Source organism: Vipera ursinii (genome assembly GCF_947247035.1).
Source record: "Vipera ursinii genome assembly, chromosome: 2".
NCBI lineage: Eukaryota > Metazoa > Chordata > Lepidosauria > Squamata > Viperidae > Vipera > Vipera ursinii.
Window position 1 is genome coordinate 238,354,057 of NC_139513.1, and position 15,489 is coordinate 238,369,545.

General features: G+C 40.3%; 1 protein-coding gene across 1 annotated transcript in view; it reads right to left on the bottom strand.

Moving 5' to 3' along the window:
- CHSY3 (chondroitin sulfate synthase 3) overlaps nucleotides 1–15,181 on the bottom strand; it is a gene marked incomplete at both ends in the record, with an annotated part of 68,192 nt that extends 53,011 nt beyond the window's left edge. Inside the window, 2 exons of the mRNA XM_083354648.1 lie at nucleotides 10,303–10,586; nucleotides 14,401–15,181. Coding sequence (XP_083210774.1) covers nucleotides 10,303–10,586; nucleotides 14,401–15,181 — 1,065 coding nt within the window. The remainder of the gene's footprint in view (nucleotides 1–10,302; nucleotides 10,587–14,400) is intronic.
- Between the last annotated feature and the right edge of the window lie 308 nt (nucleotides 15,182–15,489).

A 15,489-nucleotide genomic window follows, 5' to 3' on the forward strand; every position in this document is an offset into this window, starting at 1 on the left:
TTAGGTCTAGTAGCTCTAGTAGTCCTCTGTTCTCTGGCAGGTCCTTCATCTTCGCCCTTTTCATCGTCTTTCTCTTTCTGTTCCCCTGTTTGTGCGGTCGCTCCTTGAGTCCTCTCTTCTGTTTGCTTCTGCTCTTTAATCTCCCCTTGTCTTTGTTTCACTCCTTCATCTAAAATTGCTCTATTCCTTACTTCAAAATCTTCCACCTTCCAGATTGAGTCCAATCGATATCTTGTATTATTTCAATTTATTAAAATGCCTTCCGGTATCACCATTAGCAATCAGCTTCGTAGTCAGGAAGTGATAATGTCTTCTAGTATCTCTTACTCTTAGATATCTGCTTTAAAACCACAATTTCTTTATTTTTGTATTGTATTGGCTCGTCTCTAACTTTCTCTTGTTGTCTTCTTTATAAACTGTACATGTACTTCGCTTGGCAGTTTATTTCTTCTTGCATAGCTTGAGTTCATGCGAAATATTTCATCGACCTCTAGCTGAATTTCTCCTCTGTCTGCCTTTAAAGCCTCCTCCAGCATGTCAGTAATCACATCTGCTATGTTCTCTTCTCTATCCTCAGGAATATTTTGAAATCTTAAATAATGTTCCGCTTTTTCCATCTCTAAAATCTTAATTGGGTTCTGTAATTTTTCATTTTCTTGTAATACATTTCTATCTTTTATCTGTTTTTTTTTTCAATTTTGTGTATTTTCTGTTAATTTTTAATTATTTGATTTTGAGCTTCAAATTTTTCCTTTATATCTAAGATTTCTTCACTTACTTTCTCAAGTTTACTTTGTATTTATGATTTACCTGCATTTCCAGATGATTTCTTTCCAACGCCTCTTGATTACGTTGCATCATTTCTTGAAGCAGTTTTAATGAAATCTGTGTTTTAAGCAATGCCTATTTTTTCACATTGCAACATTGCTTCAATAGATCCCTGTGTTGTTGGACTAGATTGTCCTACTGAGGGTGCAGAAGAGGTTTTTTTCATAAGTCTAGTAATATTCGATGAACTCATTTTACAGCTTACAGTCTAAAGCCAAAATAACATCTGTGTAGTTAGCCAAACTCAATAAAAGAAACTTTGAAGAGTCTTTTCCCTCACAATCTCACAAGGCACTTTTGTTCTTTGCAGCTGTCTTAATCCAAAGTTATTTTGTAAAAACATTTTTTCCAGTTCTCACTATATATCAGAAGTGTCGTTCTTCTTTTGCCACTAGATGTCTTCCTTGACTTATTTATCAATGTCCAATATTCTTAACAAAGATTATTTACCCTTCTTTGTAATTTCTCTCCACCTTTAACTTTAATCTTTCTGGGGGTCTTTACTTTTCAGCCCTTTCCCATCAGGGGCACCACATTTACAATCCTCATGGAGAAGGAAAGAAAAATTCTGGCTCACCCAGCTTCAGCACACAGTTGAGAATCAGCTGCTTTGCAGTACTTCTCTTCCTGCTGGAGACGACTAGGGCTGCCGTGGCTCTCGCGGCACCTTTTTCTTCACTTTTTCAGAGGGTTCTGCAGTCCACTCCGATCGGATACCCCCTGATCTGAGCTTCTGAAGTACTCCTCCTTCTTCGTTGCCCCTCCAAACAACTTTCCAACCCTTTAAGGGTCGCTAGACGAAGAAAAACCAAACTGGAAAGCCGAGCACCGGCTTTTCCAAGTTGTCCCGACGGCTGCCAAACAGGAAGTCGAAAGTGTGACCCTTCATGACCCTATTGCAGGAGAGGGCTACCTTACAGTTGGTGTGGTGAGAAAGGTGAAAGCTTGTACAGAGCTCCCTCTGGCAGTTTGTCTTCTGCCTTCTGTAACTATGCTGAGGAAAGCACTAGAAGGGAGATGCTGAAAGAAATCAGTGGGGCAGACAGAAGCAGGGAAAGGGTTACTAGAAGAGAGGACAACAAGAGCAACCAGAGTCACAGTGAATGAAAGCTGTGAGAACTATTCTTGTGCAAACACAACTGTGAAAAATAAAAGCATGAAAATTATATACATGAATATAAATTCACATATTCTATGGGACATTCTTCCACAAGAATATAAACAAGAGGTTGTTAGATGAGGAGGAGGATGCTTTGGTCATCCAATGCTTCCAAGCCACCCTATATTCCCCATACCATCCTGCCACTCCGGATCCAAACGAATTATTCTATCTTACCATCCTAGAAAAAAACTAATCAGGTACTTGTATGGGTAACCACAAGGAAATTCCAGAGTTCTAGAAGTTTCCAAGGCTCTGGAACTTTTTCCATCATTCCAGAAAAAGGTGGTGGCAAACCACTTTCACATTTAACCAATTTCATATTTTTGCCAAGCAAATTATAGGAGTGTTTCCCTGATGGGTCAATGAGAAAGTAGAGATGGAAAGTTTCCTTACCAGAAAATTTCCAAGTTACTCTCTTCCCCTTCCCCTGCCATTCGAATTGAAAAATACACAACCAAAGAACCAGACGCTTTACTCACTTTTCCCCAGATTGATGGGAGTGATCTGCTTCTGATTTCTTTCTGCAGTCTGTGTTTTGCTCCCTAAACCTAACCCCCAGGGTTCATTTGATTCATCTTTTCAATTCATCTGATCCATCCTTATAGTAAAAGCCTCCTGAAATAGAAATAAAAGTGTTGATTTAAGTAAAAAAAAAAGTGTATCAGCTAGGAAGTTTCCCTTATCTTAGAAAGCTTACAGTTAAGATACCTTCTCCAAAAGAATGAACCCAGAATTTACAGAAACAAAATTCATTTGCAGGAAATGGGGAGGGGGGGTGCAGGCAGGGAGTGTATTCCCACTCTACTCTGCTCCTGGTCAGACCTCACTTGAAATATTGCATTCAGTTTTGCAGTTTGAAAAAGATATTGGTAAACTGGAGCAGGTCCAGAGAAGGGATCGAAAAAAGGTGAAAGAACTGGAAACCAAGTCCTACAAGGGATAATTACAAAGAAACATGAACGTGGGAAAGCTCAGCGCAGGAAAATATGAAACACATCAACTACAGGTATCCTTGACATAGATTCACAATGGACATCAGAATTTCTGTTGCTAAATGGTTGTTAAGTGAGCTGCACCCAGTTTTATGACTTTTTCTGTCTCAGTTGTTAAGCAAATCATCACAGTTGTTAAGTTAATTACATGGTCATTAGGCAAATCTGGCTTCTCCCATTGATTTTGCTTCTCAGAAGCCTGCTGAGAAGGTTGCAGAGGGTGATCCCATGATCTTGAGATGCTGCAGCCTTCGTAAATATATACTAGTTGCCAAGTGCTGGAATTTTGATCACATGACCAAGAGCCTTGGTGGAGCAGTGGGCTAATGCCTCCTTAAGTAACACCAGCTGCCTGCAATTAGTGCAGGTTCGCATCCCATCAGGCTCAAGGTTGACTCAGCCTTCCATCCTTCCGAGGTAGGTAAAATGAGGACCCAGATTGTTGGGGGCAATTAAGATGACTTTGTAATAATGCCGCTTGGGGGGTGTATGAAAGCCCTAATAAGCAGGCATATACATAGAATGAAGGCTACTGCTAAGCTTGTAAGCCGCCCTGAGTCTTCGGAGAAGGGCGGGATATAAATGGAATTAAAATAAATAAATAAATAAATAAATGATCATGGATCCTAAGGGTAAGGACAAACTGTAAGTTGCTTTTTCCAGTGCTGTTGTAACTTTGAACTGTCAGTCGCTCAACAAATGTTTGTAAGTAAAGGACTACTTGTTCACTTAATGTCAATGAATTGAAATGAAGTATACTGAAGTTCCATACAGTAGGGGTCTGCAGATACCTTAAAGATATTCTCTACTTATAATAATCTCTGGTACTACAGGATGGAATTATGTCAGAACTAAAGTCATTACCAAATTGGAAGGCTACAAGAACTGATGAAATATCTGCAGAAATATGACGTGCATTCTAATCAAACTTTACCAAATGTGGAAAACAATACAATTCCAATTTGGCCAATGGACTGAAAGAGGTCGGCCTACACGCCAGCAGCAAAGAGAAGAGACTTAACATGAGGATATTGTGCTATTTATCACACAATATCCTAATTTCACGTGCTGACAAAATAATCCTTACAATTATCCAAAGCAGATTAGAGCCCAACGTGGAAATCTCAAGCTGATTTTAGAAAAGCTAAAACAGAAAGAAGGGAGATTATTGCAGATGCACCATAAATAATCAAGAAAGCCACAGAGATCAGTGTGTGCTTCACTGACTATAGAAAGACCTTAGTTATGTTAACCACGTTAAGCATAGAATGTCCATGAGAAAAGGGGAATTTGAAACATCTCACTGTTGTAATGTGAAACCTATATCCAGAAAGCAATAGTGGGGGGGGGGGGGAATCAGTCAAACAGCCTGGCTCCAAATCACGGAGTGAGACAAGACTGTATACTGTCTCCTTATTTACTCAACTGATACGGTGATTATATATTGAGACTGGAACTGTATGAAGATAAGTACAGTTTTAAAACTGGAAAAAAGAAACATCAATAACCTGCACTCCCCTGTTGACATTATTCTGATAATTTAATGGAAATTTACTGGAGATTCTAATAATAAAAATGAAGGAACATGAGATTATAATTATATATAAAGAAGAGCAAATTCCCACAGACACAGCAGCAATCTTAGCAACCAACAATGAAATGGCAGAAAACTTGTATCTTTTATCTTTTATAATAAATTATCAACAGTAAAAAAAAACAGTAGTCAATAAATATGACTACCATTTGAACATGTAGCAATGAAGGCCAAGGGAAAGATATTCAAATGCTTCAAGTCTCTATATCTATTAAAAAATCAGAATTGTACAGAACTGTTTTCTCTGGGATATTCTAAGGAAACAAAAATTGAACTCTGAAGAAGAAGGATAGAAAGAATATTTATGCTTCTGAAATTTGGTGCAGGAGAAGAGTCTTGAGAATATAATGGATAGCAAGATAACAAATGGACCATTAAACTAAACAACCCACAGTTGTTAAGACACTCAAATTATCTTGAACACAACATGTCAAGACGCATATCCTCTGAAAAGTCCATCCCCTGAAAAAGTGGGAGGAAAGAGAAGGTGGCAACCAATAGTAAGGTGGATATAGAATAAAACCTCTGAAAGTTGACCACCTAAGGGACTGCACGAAAGTGGCCAACATACGGAGGTGGTCAATGTACAAAATAACTGTATTGATACTGTATTTCCCCGAAATTAAGACTTGGTCTTATATTTTTTTTGCCTCCAAAAGAGGTACTAGGTCTTAATTTTGGAGAATGTCTTACCTTAGGACCACCACCACCAGGCCTCCCACACCCTGACATCTGTCTTGCCACTGCTTGACTTCTGCGGCCGCTTGCCACCACTTGCGGCTGGATGCCATGTGGTGCTTTGCACCATTTCTGCTCCTTCCAGCAGGATGCCACATGGTTCTTTGTGCCATTTCCACTCCCTCTGGCAGGATGCTGCATGGCTCTTCGGGCCGTTTCTGCAGTGGAAACAGCCTGAAGTGTTACGTGGCCTCCTGCCACAAACAACATAAACAGCCCAAAGCAGATGAGCAACAGAAGGGGTCCGAAGCACGCAAGCAACGGAAGCAGCCTGAAGCGCCATGTGGCATCCTGCCAGGAGTGGCAACAGTGCAATGCGCCACATGGCGTCTGGCCACAAGTGGCAGCAAGCAGCCACAGAAGTCAAGTAGCAGCACGACAGGTGTTGGGGCGTGAGAGGCCTGGCAGTGGTGGTACTACTGGTAAGGTAAGCGGGAGCAGGGCACGTGGGGAAGCTTCACCCCCACTACCCCACCCTAGCTTGATTTTTAGGGGTGCGCCTTGCCCCAAAACTAGGGTTTAGTTTTGAAGTAGGACTTATATTAGGCTCACCCCTCAAAAATTAAGCTAGGGCTTACTATCGGGCTAGGTCTAACTTTTGGGGAAACACAGTATGTGCATGTGCCTCATTTTATTGTACAGCTTTTAACAGAGAATGTCATACAGAAACACACATGGTAAAAACACAGGAAATCATTCATACAATACTGTATCATACAAAATCAATATATTTACATATGTATTGTTTTCTCATGATTTGATCATTCTTTATGAAAAAAGAGTCAATTTTAGTCTGTTTCTTATTCTTTTTATGAATGTAAGTGGAGATAGCAGTCTCAGCGCTGGCTATACCACTCAGCATACCTGGGTATTTTTCCATGGCAAATGACTTCAAATGACTGGCATCCTCTTCTTTCAGAATACCTGCAATTTCTGTGGATGGAATGTACCCGTTCTTCTTCTTCATTTCTCACTCAATACCTCTTATCCATTCCTCAAAGAGGGCACCAGTCATCCATGCAGAATTGTTAGATTTCCAAGTGATGAGGAGGTTTTTAGGCTGTAGGCTCTTGAATGAATGTAGCTTTGCTGACTTACCAATCACCAAGGGTTTTAGCTTCTCTCCGATTAAGCTAGCACACAGAACTGTGAAACATTCTTTAGAAAGTTTTCCACTCTTACAATTTTCACCCTTCATAACAAGGCTCCTGTCAGACATTGCCTTGAAAAAGAGTCCACACTCATCAGCGTTAAAGATGTTGTCATCTTTACTGCTGAATCAAAATCAAAAATATTGTATTCTTTGATATTTTTCTTGAAAAAAAATTCATTGCTACCAATTCTGCATTTCACTTTTCTTACCCATGGTACAAACTGGACACAACTGGTTAAGTTATAGAGAGTAAACTAATACCGTGTGTCAAGGCCCAGGTGGTCAAGAAATAACTTACAGAGGTGGTCAGTATAGAAAGGTTGGCTTTCTATTGAGTAGTATACGTCCAGTCTATGAAAATTAGGTCAACTTAAAAGAGGTGGTCAACTATGGAGGTTTTACTATACTTAATTACCATGACAATGAGGGCAATATGTGAGACCTGAAGGGCAAAATTGGTTATAGATTATCCTGGAGAAGATCTATCAAGGGTATCTAAGGGTTGACGCTGACCAGATGGCACTTAATTAATCAACAGATATATGGCAAAAATGAATGAAACTATTTTTCCTCTGAATCAGATGACAGATAATGTTGTACAGACTTTTGCCTAGGCCAGGGGTAGGCAATCTTGGCTCTTTTATGACTCATGCTGGGTCAGGAATTCTGGGAATTAAGTCCACAAGTCATAAAAGAGCCAAGGTTGCCTACCCCTGGCCTAGGCCACAGAATTTTTGCTCCTCTCCCCCCAATTCAACTTCCCTTCGTCCAGTGCGCTCCTACAGAGAGGGCCTCCTTAGGGTGCCGTCGGTCAAAGTGTGTCGACTGGCGGCCCCCAGGGGGAGGGCGTTCTCTGTGGGCGCGCCCGACCTTTGGAACCGTCTACCGGTTGAGCTCCGGATGGCTCCCGACCTTCGCTCCTTCCAACGGGACCTAAAAACACATTTCTTTGAACAAGCCGGCCTGGTCTGATGGGTTTAGGGGTATTTTATAGTTTTGTATTAATTTATTGAATAGGGCTGTAGTATTTAATATTTTTAATTTTTGTACATTGTATTTTATTGCATTGCCCTGTACACCGCCCTGAGTCCTTCGGGAGAAGGGCGGTATATAAATTAAATAAAATAAATAAATAAATAAATAAATTCACTCATATTCTTCTTTAAATAAGCTGCTGAGACAGGAAGGGGAAATTCGTTCCAACTTTCCATAATTTTAAGAGTTTCACAGGATTGCAGAGGTCATATATTTGTTCCTCATTATATTTTAATATTCTGTGGTTTACCAACACGAATGGAATTAGAAGATTATAGCAGATTTTTTTATGTTGCACACTTTATTTTTAAAATGTTTTTCAAAAGAAAATGGAAGCATGCTATGTTATCACCCAATCCAATTACTGTTCTCTGTCTTATAGCATATAACCTCATTCATTGGCCTATTTAAATTGATTTCTTTCCTGTTTAATGAGCTAGTGACACAAGGGCAAGGATATTTTAATGCTAAATTAGTAGCACAATAATTTAGAACATAAGTATAATAATTATACATCTTTATGTCTTCAATTTACAGGGTAAATTTAGGCAAATCATGTACTCTCAATGCTATCTGATCAACATGGTGATCTCAAATATATTTCAATTAAATGTTGAGGTTTGGAAAAAAAGAGTTTTAATTTTGTAGTTCCAGGCATATGAAGCAACATGATTGTATACTAAGAACTCTGACTAGGAAGAAGTTTGATCTGTGTCACCACAAAAAATGGCCACTTTGTGAGAAATCAAAAGGTGAGTTTGGGATGATGCATCAAAACTGTTGCTCACCAAACATAATGGAAGAGTGGAAGATAACTTCAAATGGCATTCTCTAAAATCATAAATCTAAAACAATATTAGGACTGCAATAGGTTTTGCAGGAAATAAACCACTGTATCCGATTAACGCATTGTATGTTTCAATAGTGAAAACATAAATTATTTCTGCCAACTAATCTAATTCCATAATATATAATATGTAACATTATTTACCCACTCTGCATTTATAATCTACTTTTGATAGCCTATTAATGTCATAGTTAAGAATTGCTTTAAGCACATTCAATAAAATGATTTCATTTTTTCATGAGGCATACCATACAATACCTACCCTATATACTCCTTGACAGTCTTTCCATTTCAAAAATGTTTTTCCATTAACCACAATTAAAATCAATAGATGAGGAAGGGGAACATGTCCCTCTGCAGAGTAGAAGAGTAAGAAAGTCCACATATGGTAATATTCAGTAGTGAATGAAATAGAATGCTATAACTTGGTGAAGCCTTGGTGGAGCAGTGGGCTAATGCCTCCTTAAGTAACACCAGCTGCCTGCAATTAGTGCAGGTTCGAGTCCCACCAGGCTCAAGGTTGACTCAGCCTTCCATCCTTCCAAGGTAGGTAAAATGAGGACCCAGATTGTTGGGGGCAATAAGCTGACTTTGTAATAATGCCACTTGGGGGGGCCCGAAAGCCCTAATAAGCAGGCATATACATAGAATGAAGGCTATTGCTAAGCACATTGATTTGTGCTTTAGAATTGTAAGCCGCCCTGAGTCTTCGGAGAAGGGTGGGATATAAATGGGATTAAAATAAATAAACTTCCAGGAATCCATGACTATTTGGTTGAAAACATATATGCATGTCTTTACTGGAAATGCAAGGTTAAGATCTATTTTGATGTTTGTATCAGATACAAAAGTACCTATTGTGATTTCTGCTATATGTCAATGTATTAACATTAAGCCAAAAATACATTAGATTAATGTTACATGTAAGTATATATGGTTTCGCCCTGTCTTTCTACCTGTAAGAAACTCAAGATGAGGAACAATATAAAGAACTACAAGCCACTAGAACCATACCATCACAAAATCTAGCAGGAGAGGACCTTTCTTAAAAGCAGTAAGGTTAGAGTTAATTCACACAGCAGATGTATGTCCAGACATATGTAAAGCATTCATAAGTTTGAAATACCCTTTGACCATACAAAAGTATTCTAAGTTCCTACATCCCTGAGAGTGTTACTTTAGTTTTACAGCTACATATTGAGATCAAAGTTGCTGTTTCAAAGTCAAAATATTTAGCCTGGGAGAGATTGAGAAATCATTTAGAACCAAATTCAGCTCAGACACAACTGGCAACTTGGTGCCAGACTGGATTGCAAGAATACCACTTTTCATAGGACAGAAAGGCCCAAATTTTGCTCTTTTCTGTTCCAACAGCACACTGCATTCTGAGAAGTGATGCCAAAACTTTTTCCATTAAGTCAGGCAGCTCTATACTTAACCAGAAATAAATCCCTGACAGGTATTGCTACAATCTGAATAAATATATGAATTAATACATTATTTATTTATGCACTTTCAAGTTAGTACCGAAACCATGAAATAACAAAACAATTATACTTCAAGAATGTATCCTGTCATGGTGGTGTTTAGAATTATGATGAATGAGCACTAAATTTCATTCATACAACCCATTCCTCCAATTAACTGATTTCTAGCCCAATAGTACGTACAGTAACTTAGGATCGTATGATACTTTGGCATACATTGAACTCAGTGTAAGCTGATTTGTGGCATATCATTAAAAAAAACCAAAATACATTAGGTTGCTGTCAGGCATGAATGCACTTAGCCCATGAGTAAATCATACAACATCTTATAACTTGCTGATTACATCCTCCACACCGCACTTTCTGTGTATTTTTGTGGACAGACATATGGGGTCAGAGTGTGTAGCCGAAACATTTGGCCATCTAATATACAAATGCCATCATTATCATCATCATCATTCCTTACCTCATATGACCAGACACACTGAGTACCACCAAATCGCCGAACACATCTGCCCACTTCCACGTCCTCATGTGTTGTGTACATCTCTTGAAGACATTCACCTATATGTGGTACCATCCTTCTGAGAACCTCACGACTGAAGATCATCCCAGGCCCTCCCATGCAGAAGTTCTCTCCTGGTTCAAGACCCAATTTTCCGAGTTCTTCTGTATTTCCTAGTCCTGTCTGTCCCAAATAAAGAGGTTTGCTGCTATTCAGTGACCGAAGGAACTCTTCCAATTTTTCACCTAAAAGAAAAAAAATCAAAAGATATTATTTACAGCACAAATCTACCTTTATGTAGAAAATAATATAATTGCCTTTTAAAGTGCTCTCTGTATAATGGGCCTTACTCCCAGGCAATGGGAATTAAATTACATCTTATTGTATAATGAAAATTGATTTTGTTAGCACTATCACAGTCTGCTGAGGCCAACAGTACACAAAACCTTCTTTCATAAACATGTTTCATAAACATGTGTCTTAAAACATCTTAAATAATAATCTATGTATTTCTCTTTTCATGCAAACGCATTTATATAATTCATAATTTAGCAAATATTTATTTTTTTTATTGAAAAGTTTTTATTTGGATAAATTCGGAAGCTGACTAGTTTGGTTTTGTCCCCTCTTAAGCAAGATTCTGAAAAATCAATTTTTCACTGATTAGTATGGAAAACCCATATTTTGCTGTAGGCAGACACAGTACACGGTATTCTTGAGAGGAATCCTGCCTAATTCCAGAGAAATATGTACAAGTATTTTGAAGTTCAATTCCTTTAAATTCTTACTAAATTTAAAAACTCAAATGTAAAATACAAAGACAAAGAAAAAATGCCTGTAATGTTTTGTCTTTGAAAAGAATTATATGTTGTTGTTGTTGTTGTTGTTGTTAGTTGCGAAGTCGTGTCCAACCCATCGCGACCCTATGGACAACGTTCCTCCAGGCTTTCCTGTCCTCTACCATCTTCTGGAGTCCATTTAAGCTCACGCCTACTGCTTCAGTAACTCCATCCAGCCACCTCATTCTCTGTCGTCCCCTTCTTCTCTTGCCCTCAATCTTTCCCAGCATTAGGCTCTTCTCCAGTGAGTCCTTCCTTCTCATTAGGTGGCCAAAGTATTTGAGTTTTAGCTTCAGGATCTGGCCTTCTAAAGAGCAGTCAGGGTTGATCTCCTCTAGGACTGACCGGTTTGATCGCCTTGCAGTCCAAGGGACTCGCAGGAGTCTTCTCCAGCACCATAGTTCAAAGGCCTCAATTCTTTGGCGCTCAGCCTTTCTTATGGTCCAACTTTCACTGCCATACATTGCAACTGGGAAGACCGTAGCCTTGACTATACAAACTTTTGTTGACAGGGTGATGTCTCTGCTTTTTAGAAGAATTATATATTTGCAGGCAAAGGACATATTATTCCTCTAAAGTACTATGATTGGTGATACTAGAACAAAGCTTTGTCTATGATTAGAAAAGAGGCATATCAATCACTCAGCTCTACTCCCGTTCCATTCTGTCATTTTAGGGAGAAATCACAACACATAGTAGTAGCAAGGGGGTTGTTCTTTTGTAGTTCTGCAATACAAAGCCCACTATCCTACAAAGAATTTAGAGTCCTAATCAAATTTTTATCATTTTGCAGGGATCCCATTTCATTTCAGTGATCTCGCTATGCCCTGTTCAAAATGTAAAGAACGCACTGTATTACTTTGCAAAAAAATGATTTACATTCAACTATTTTAGTGGATGTCAGGCAACTATCCAAAAGAGCTACGGTAAGATGTATTTAGACAATAAATGCAGTAAAGGCTGATTGATTAATTAAAGAATGATTTAGTTGTCTAGCTATCAAGTTTACATTCTTGTTCAAAGTATACTTTTCTAAGAACCATAGAATCACTGCAGTTGATAAGTTAGTCACCTGGTTGTTAAGTGAATCTGGCTTCCCTACTGACTTTGTCAGAAGGTTGAAAAAGGGGATCACATGACCCTGGGACACAGCACGGGTCATAAGTATGAACCAGTTGCCAAACAACTGAATTTTGATCACATGATCATGGGGATGCCGCAAAGGTTGTAACTGTGAAAAACGGTCATAAGTCACTTTTTTCAGTGCCACTGTAACTTTAAATGGTCACTAAATGAATTGCTATAATTTGAGGACCAACTTGTATTACAAGGCACAGTTCAGTGAAACATACTTGATTAAAGAGTTAAATTAGTTGGAATTAGAGTTTACAAAGCAACCTTATGAACTGAAGACTTCAATAAATATTACTGATACTCCTTTAAAATTCTGGGGACCTGTCAATTTAGTTTACCCCGCAATTTAAAGACTATTGAAGCTAAGAGCTGGTATTAAAACCTTTGAAATGAAGAGAAAATAAAACTCACAACATCTGGCAATTTACTATTTCAGAAACTAAAAACCAGACTTCTACAACTTAATCCAGCTGCCCCCAGATGTGTACAATGCAATTCGTATCAATGGGAGATGATGGAAACAGTAGCTGAAAACACCATCAGGTGGAAAAGGTCTTCTACAAACTTTTATTTCTAATTCCACTTAAATTTATTTATGTTGCATTCTAGTTATGGACAGAGGAAGTCGGTTAACAACTTATTACTCTATTTCTGCAATTGCCATAGCACTGTGGACTTCAGATTTTATAAAGCAGAATAACAAGAGTTGGAAGAGACTTTGGAGGTCTTCTAGTCCAACCACGTGCTCAAGCAGGAAACCCTATATGATTTATGTCCAATCTCTTCTTAAAAACTTCCAGTGTTGGAGCACTCACAACTTCTGGACGCAGGTTGTTCCGCTGATTAACTGTTCTAAAAGTCAGGAAAGCTCTCTTTAATTCTAGGTTGCTTTTCTCCTTGATTAGGTAGCAGTATAAAAAAAATATTAAATAAAGTTGGAAAAATACTTTGTAAATTATTTTGTATGTTATATTAATACAGTGTTTGCATGTGGTATATTACACAAATACTAGTCTAGTTTATTTTGTGGCACTTCTCACTTTCCAAATCTAATTAAAGGATTAGATCACTTCTAATTATATATTCTATCCCATGCATTATTCTGAGTTATCAATTAAGAAGTCTTATATTCAATGCCTCACCTTGCATATTTCCTCTCTTGCTTTCTCCCACTCCATAACTTTCTCTAGGCACTTCAGCTTAGCAACCCCCCCCTTTTTTCCCTAAAGTTTTCTGAAAAAATATTTAAAATTAAAAGCATTACTAGACTTTGTTTTCCCGGGTTTCTTTTTTTAGTTAAAGGTGCACAGTGAAATTCTACAAAATCAACATGTTAAAAGTCTTTTGGGGGGATAACTCCAAATCAATACTCGATACAACAGTAGGCTGTATCTAAATGAACCGCCCTGAGTCCTACGGGAGAAGGGCGGTATATAAGTCTAATAAAATAAAATAAAATAAAATAAATAAATAAATAAATACAGTCCTTCTTATAGAATACCCTAACTATTATCAATGGTACATTATTGCCCCTTAGACTCAAGGCTTGCAGTAACTTGAAATCTATTAATATGTTTGCATGGCTATTGCCATTCTTCCATTAGATAATTCTGGACAAGGGATGCATTCACGCAACTACCAAGAGTTGAACTCAAATCACAGAAGTCTTTTTGTAAAGGTGTAATTTTTGAAGCTTGTTTATGAGTCAGTTTCGACAAGCAGATAACAAGGAACCAGTTATTAGGCCAAATAATAGGGTTTCTTGATGTGCTCAGCCTTAGCAAATGTTGAGCGTGTCCATGCAGAATTCCAGTAGGATCTGACCCCTCATAATTTCAAATATTTAGTAAATTTTGGAAGCATGGACATTACAGAATACATATGGGCAGATGCTGCACCTTTTTTGTACTGCCAAAGTCAGATTTGAAAGCTTTCAAGAAGTCCTGCCCTTTATCTACCAATGGCAAGTCTACTGGTGCTAGTTACACTTCTCAGGTCACACCACTCCTGCCCTCTGCACATGGGTCAATCCCCCTCCTTTCTCTTTCTCTTTTGCCCAAGACAAAATCACACTCGATTCTCACACCTTTGATGTAGACATCGTCGTCCGCCCGCATAAACCACTCATAGGTGTCCAGGTAATGGTCGTGCATATACTTGAGCATCATGAAGGATTTCTTCTGCGGCGGGTACGAATCGTCCACGCCAGGTAAAGCCACGACTGGCAGGGGCTGCTCTCCTTTTAGGCCGGGAGGAGGGAGCGACCCCTCGCTAGAGAAGAACTCCACCCGTCCGGAGACGGAGCGAGCCCAGGTCCGCTGCGCTGCGAGCGCTCGGCTGCCCAGGTACTTCTGGGCGGTCATCACCCCGACGTAAAGGAAGTGGCGGCTTTTGGCACAGCCCGGGCTGCCCGCGTAGTCCCCGCTGCCGTTGTGGCTGCTGCCGTGGCGGCCGGCGCCGCCTTCTTCCTCCTCGTCCTCTTCCTGGGGGTCTCTTTCGGCGGCTGAAACCGGGACGCTCGGCATCGGCCCTTCTGCGGCGGGCGGCGGCGGCGGCGGCGGCTGTTGCTCCCTCTCCCACCGCCTGTGTCTACCGCCCGCCAAGCCTGCAGCCGTGACCGCCGGCTCCTCGGGTCGCAGCTGCCTTTTTCCTCCGGGCAGACCAGCCACGCGGCCATAGAAAGCACAGAGGTTATTGCTGCCGCCGCCGCCGCCGCCTCCTCCACTCAGGGAGCCGCCGTGGCCGCCGCGCCTTTTCCTCTCGCTCAGCTCCACCACTTTGGGGGCGATGAGCCAGGAGGCGACGGTGAAGCCCAAGACCAGCCCCAGGACGACACTCAACCAGGGGCGCCGGGACCGCGCGGCCATGGTGGTAGCCACAGGATGGGGCGGCGGCGAGAAAGAGAGGGTTCCGTCCCGCCAGGAGACGCCCACCGAGCTGCGGGTCCCGCCGCCGCCGCCTTCTTCTTCGTCTTCTTCTTTCCCTCCGCCTCTTTTCTCGTCACGCTTCCAGAGCCCGAGACCGCCTTTGCGAGTCCGCTAGGCGTGGTCCCTTCCCACCGCAGCAGAAGCTCCGCCGCCGGCTGCAAAAAAAGAAGCTCCGGGCTGTTGCTCCGAGTGGAAGTTCTCTCCACGGGCAGCCGGATTAGCGGCAAGGAGTCGGCGGGCAGCACCTT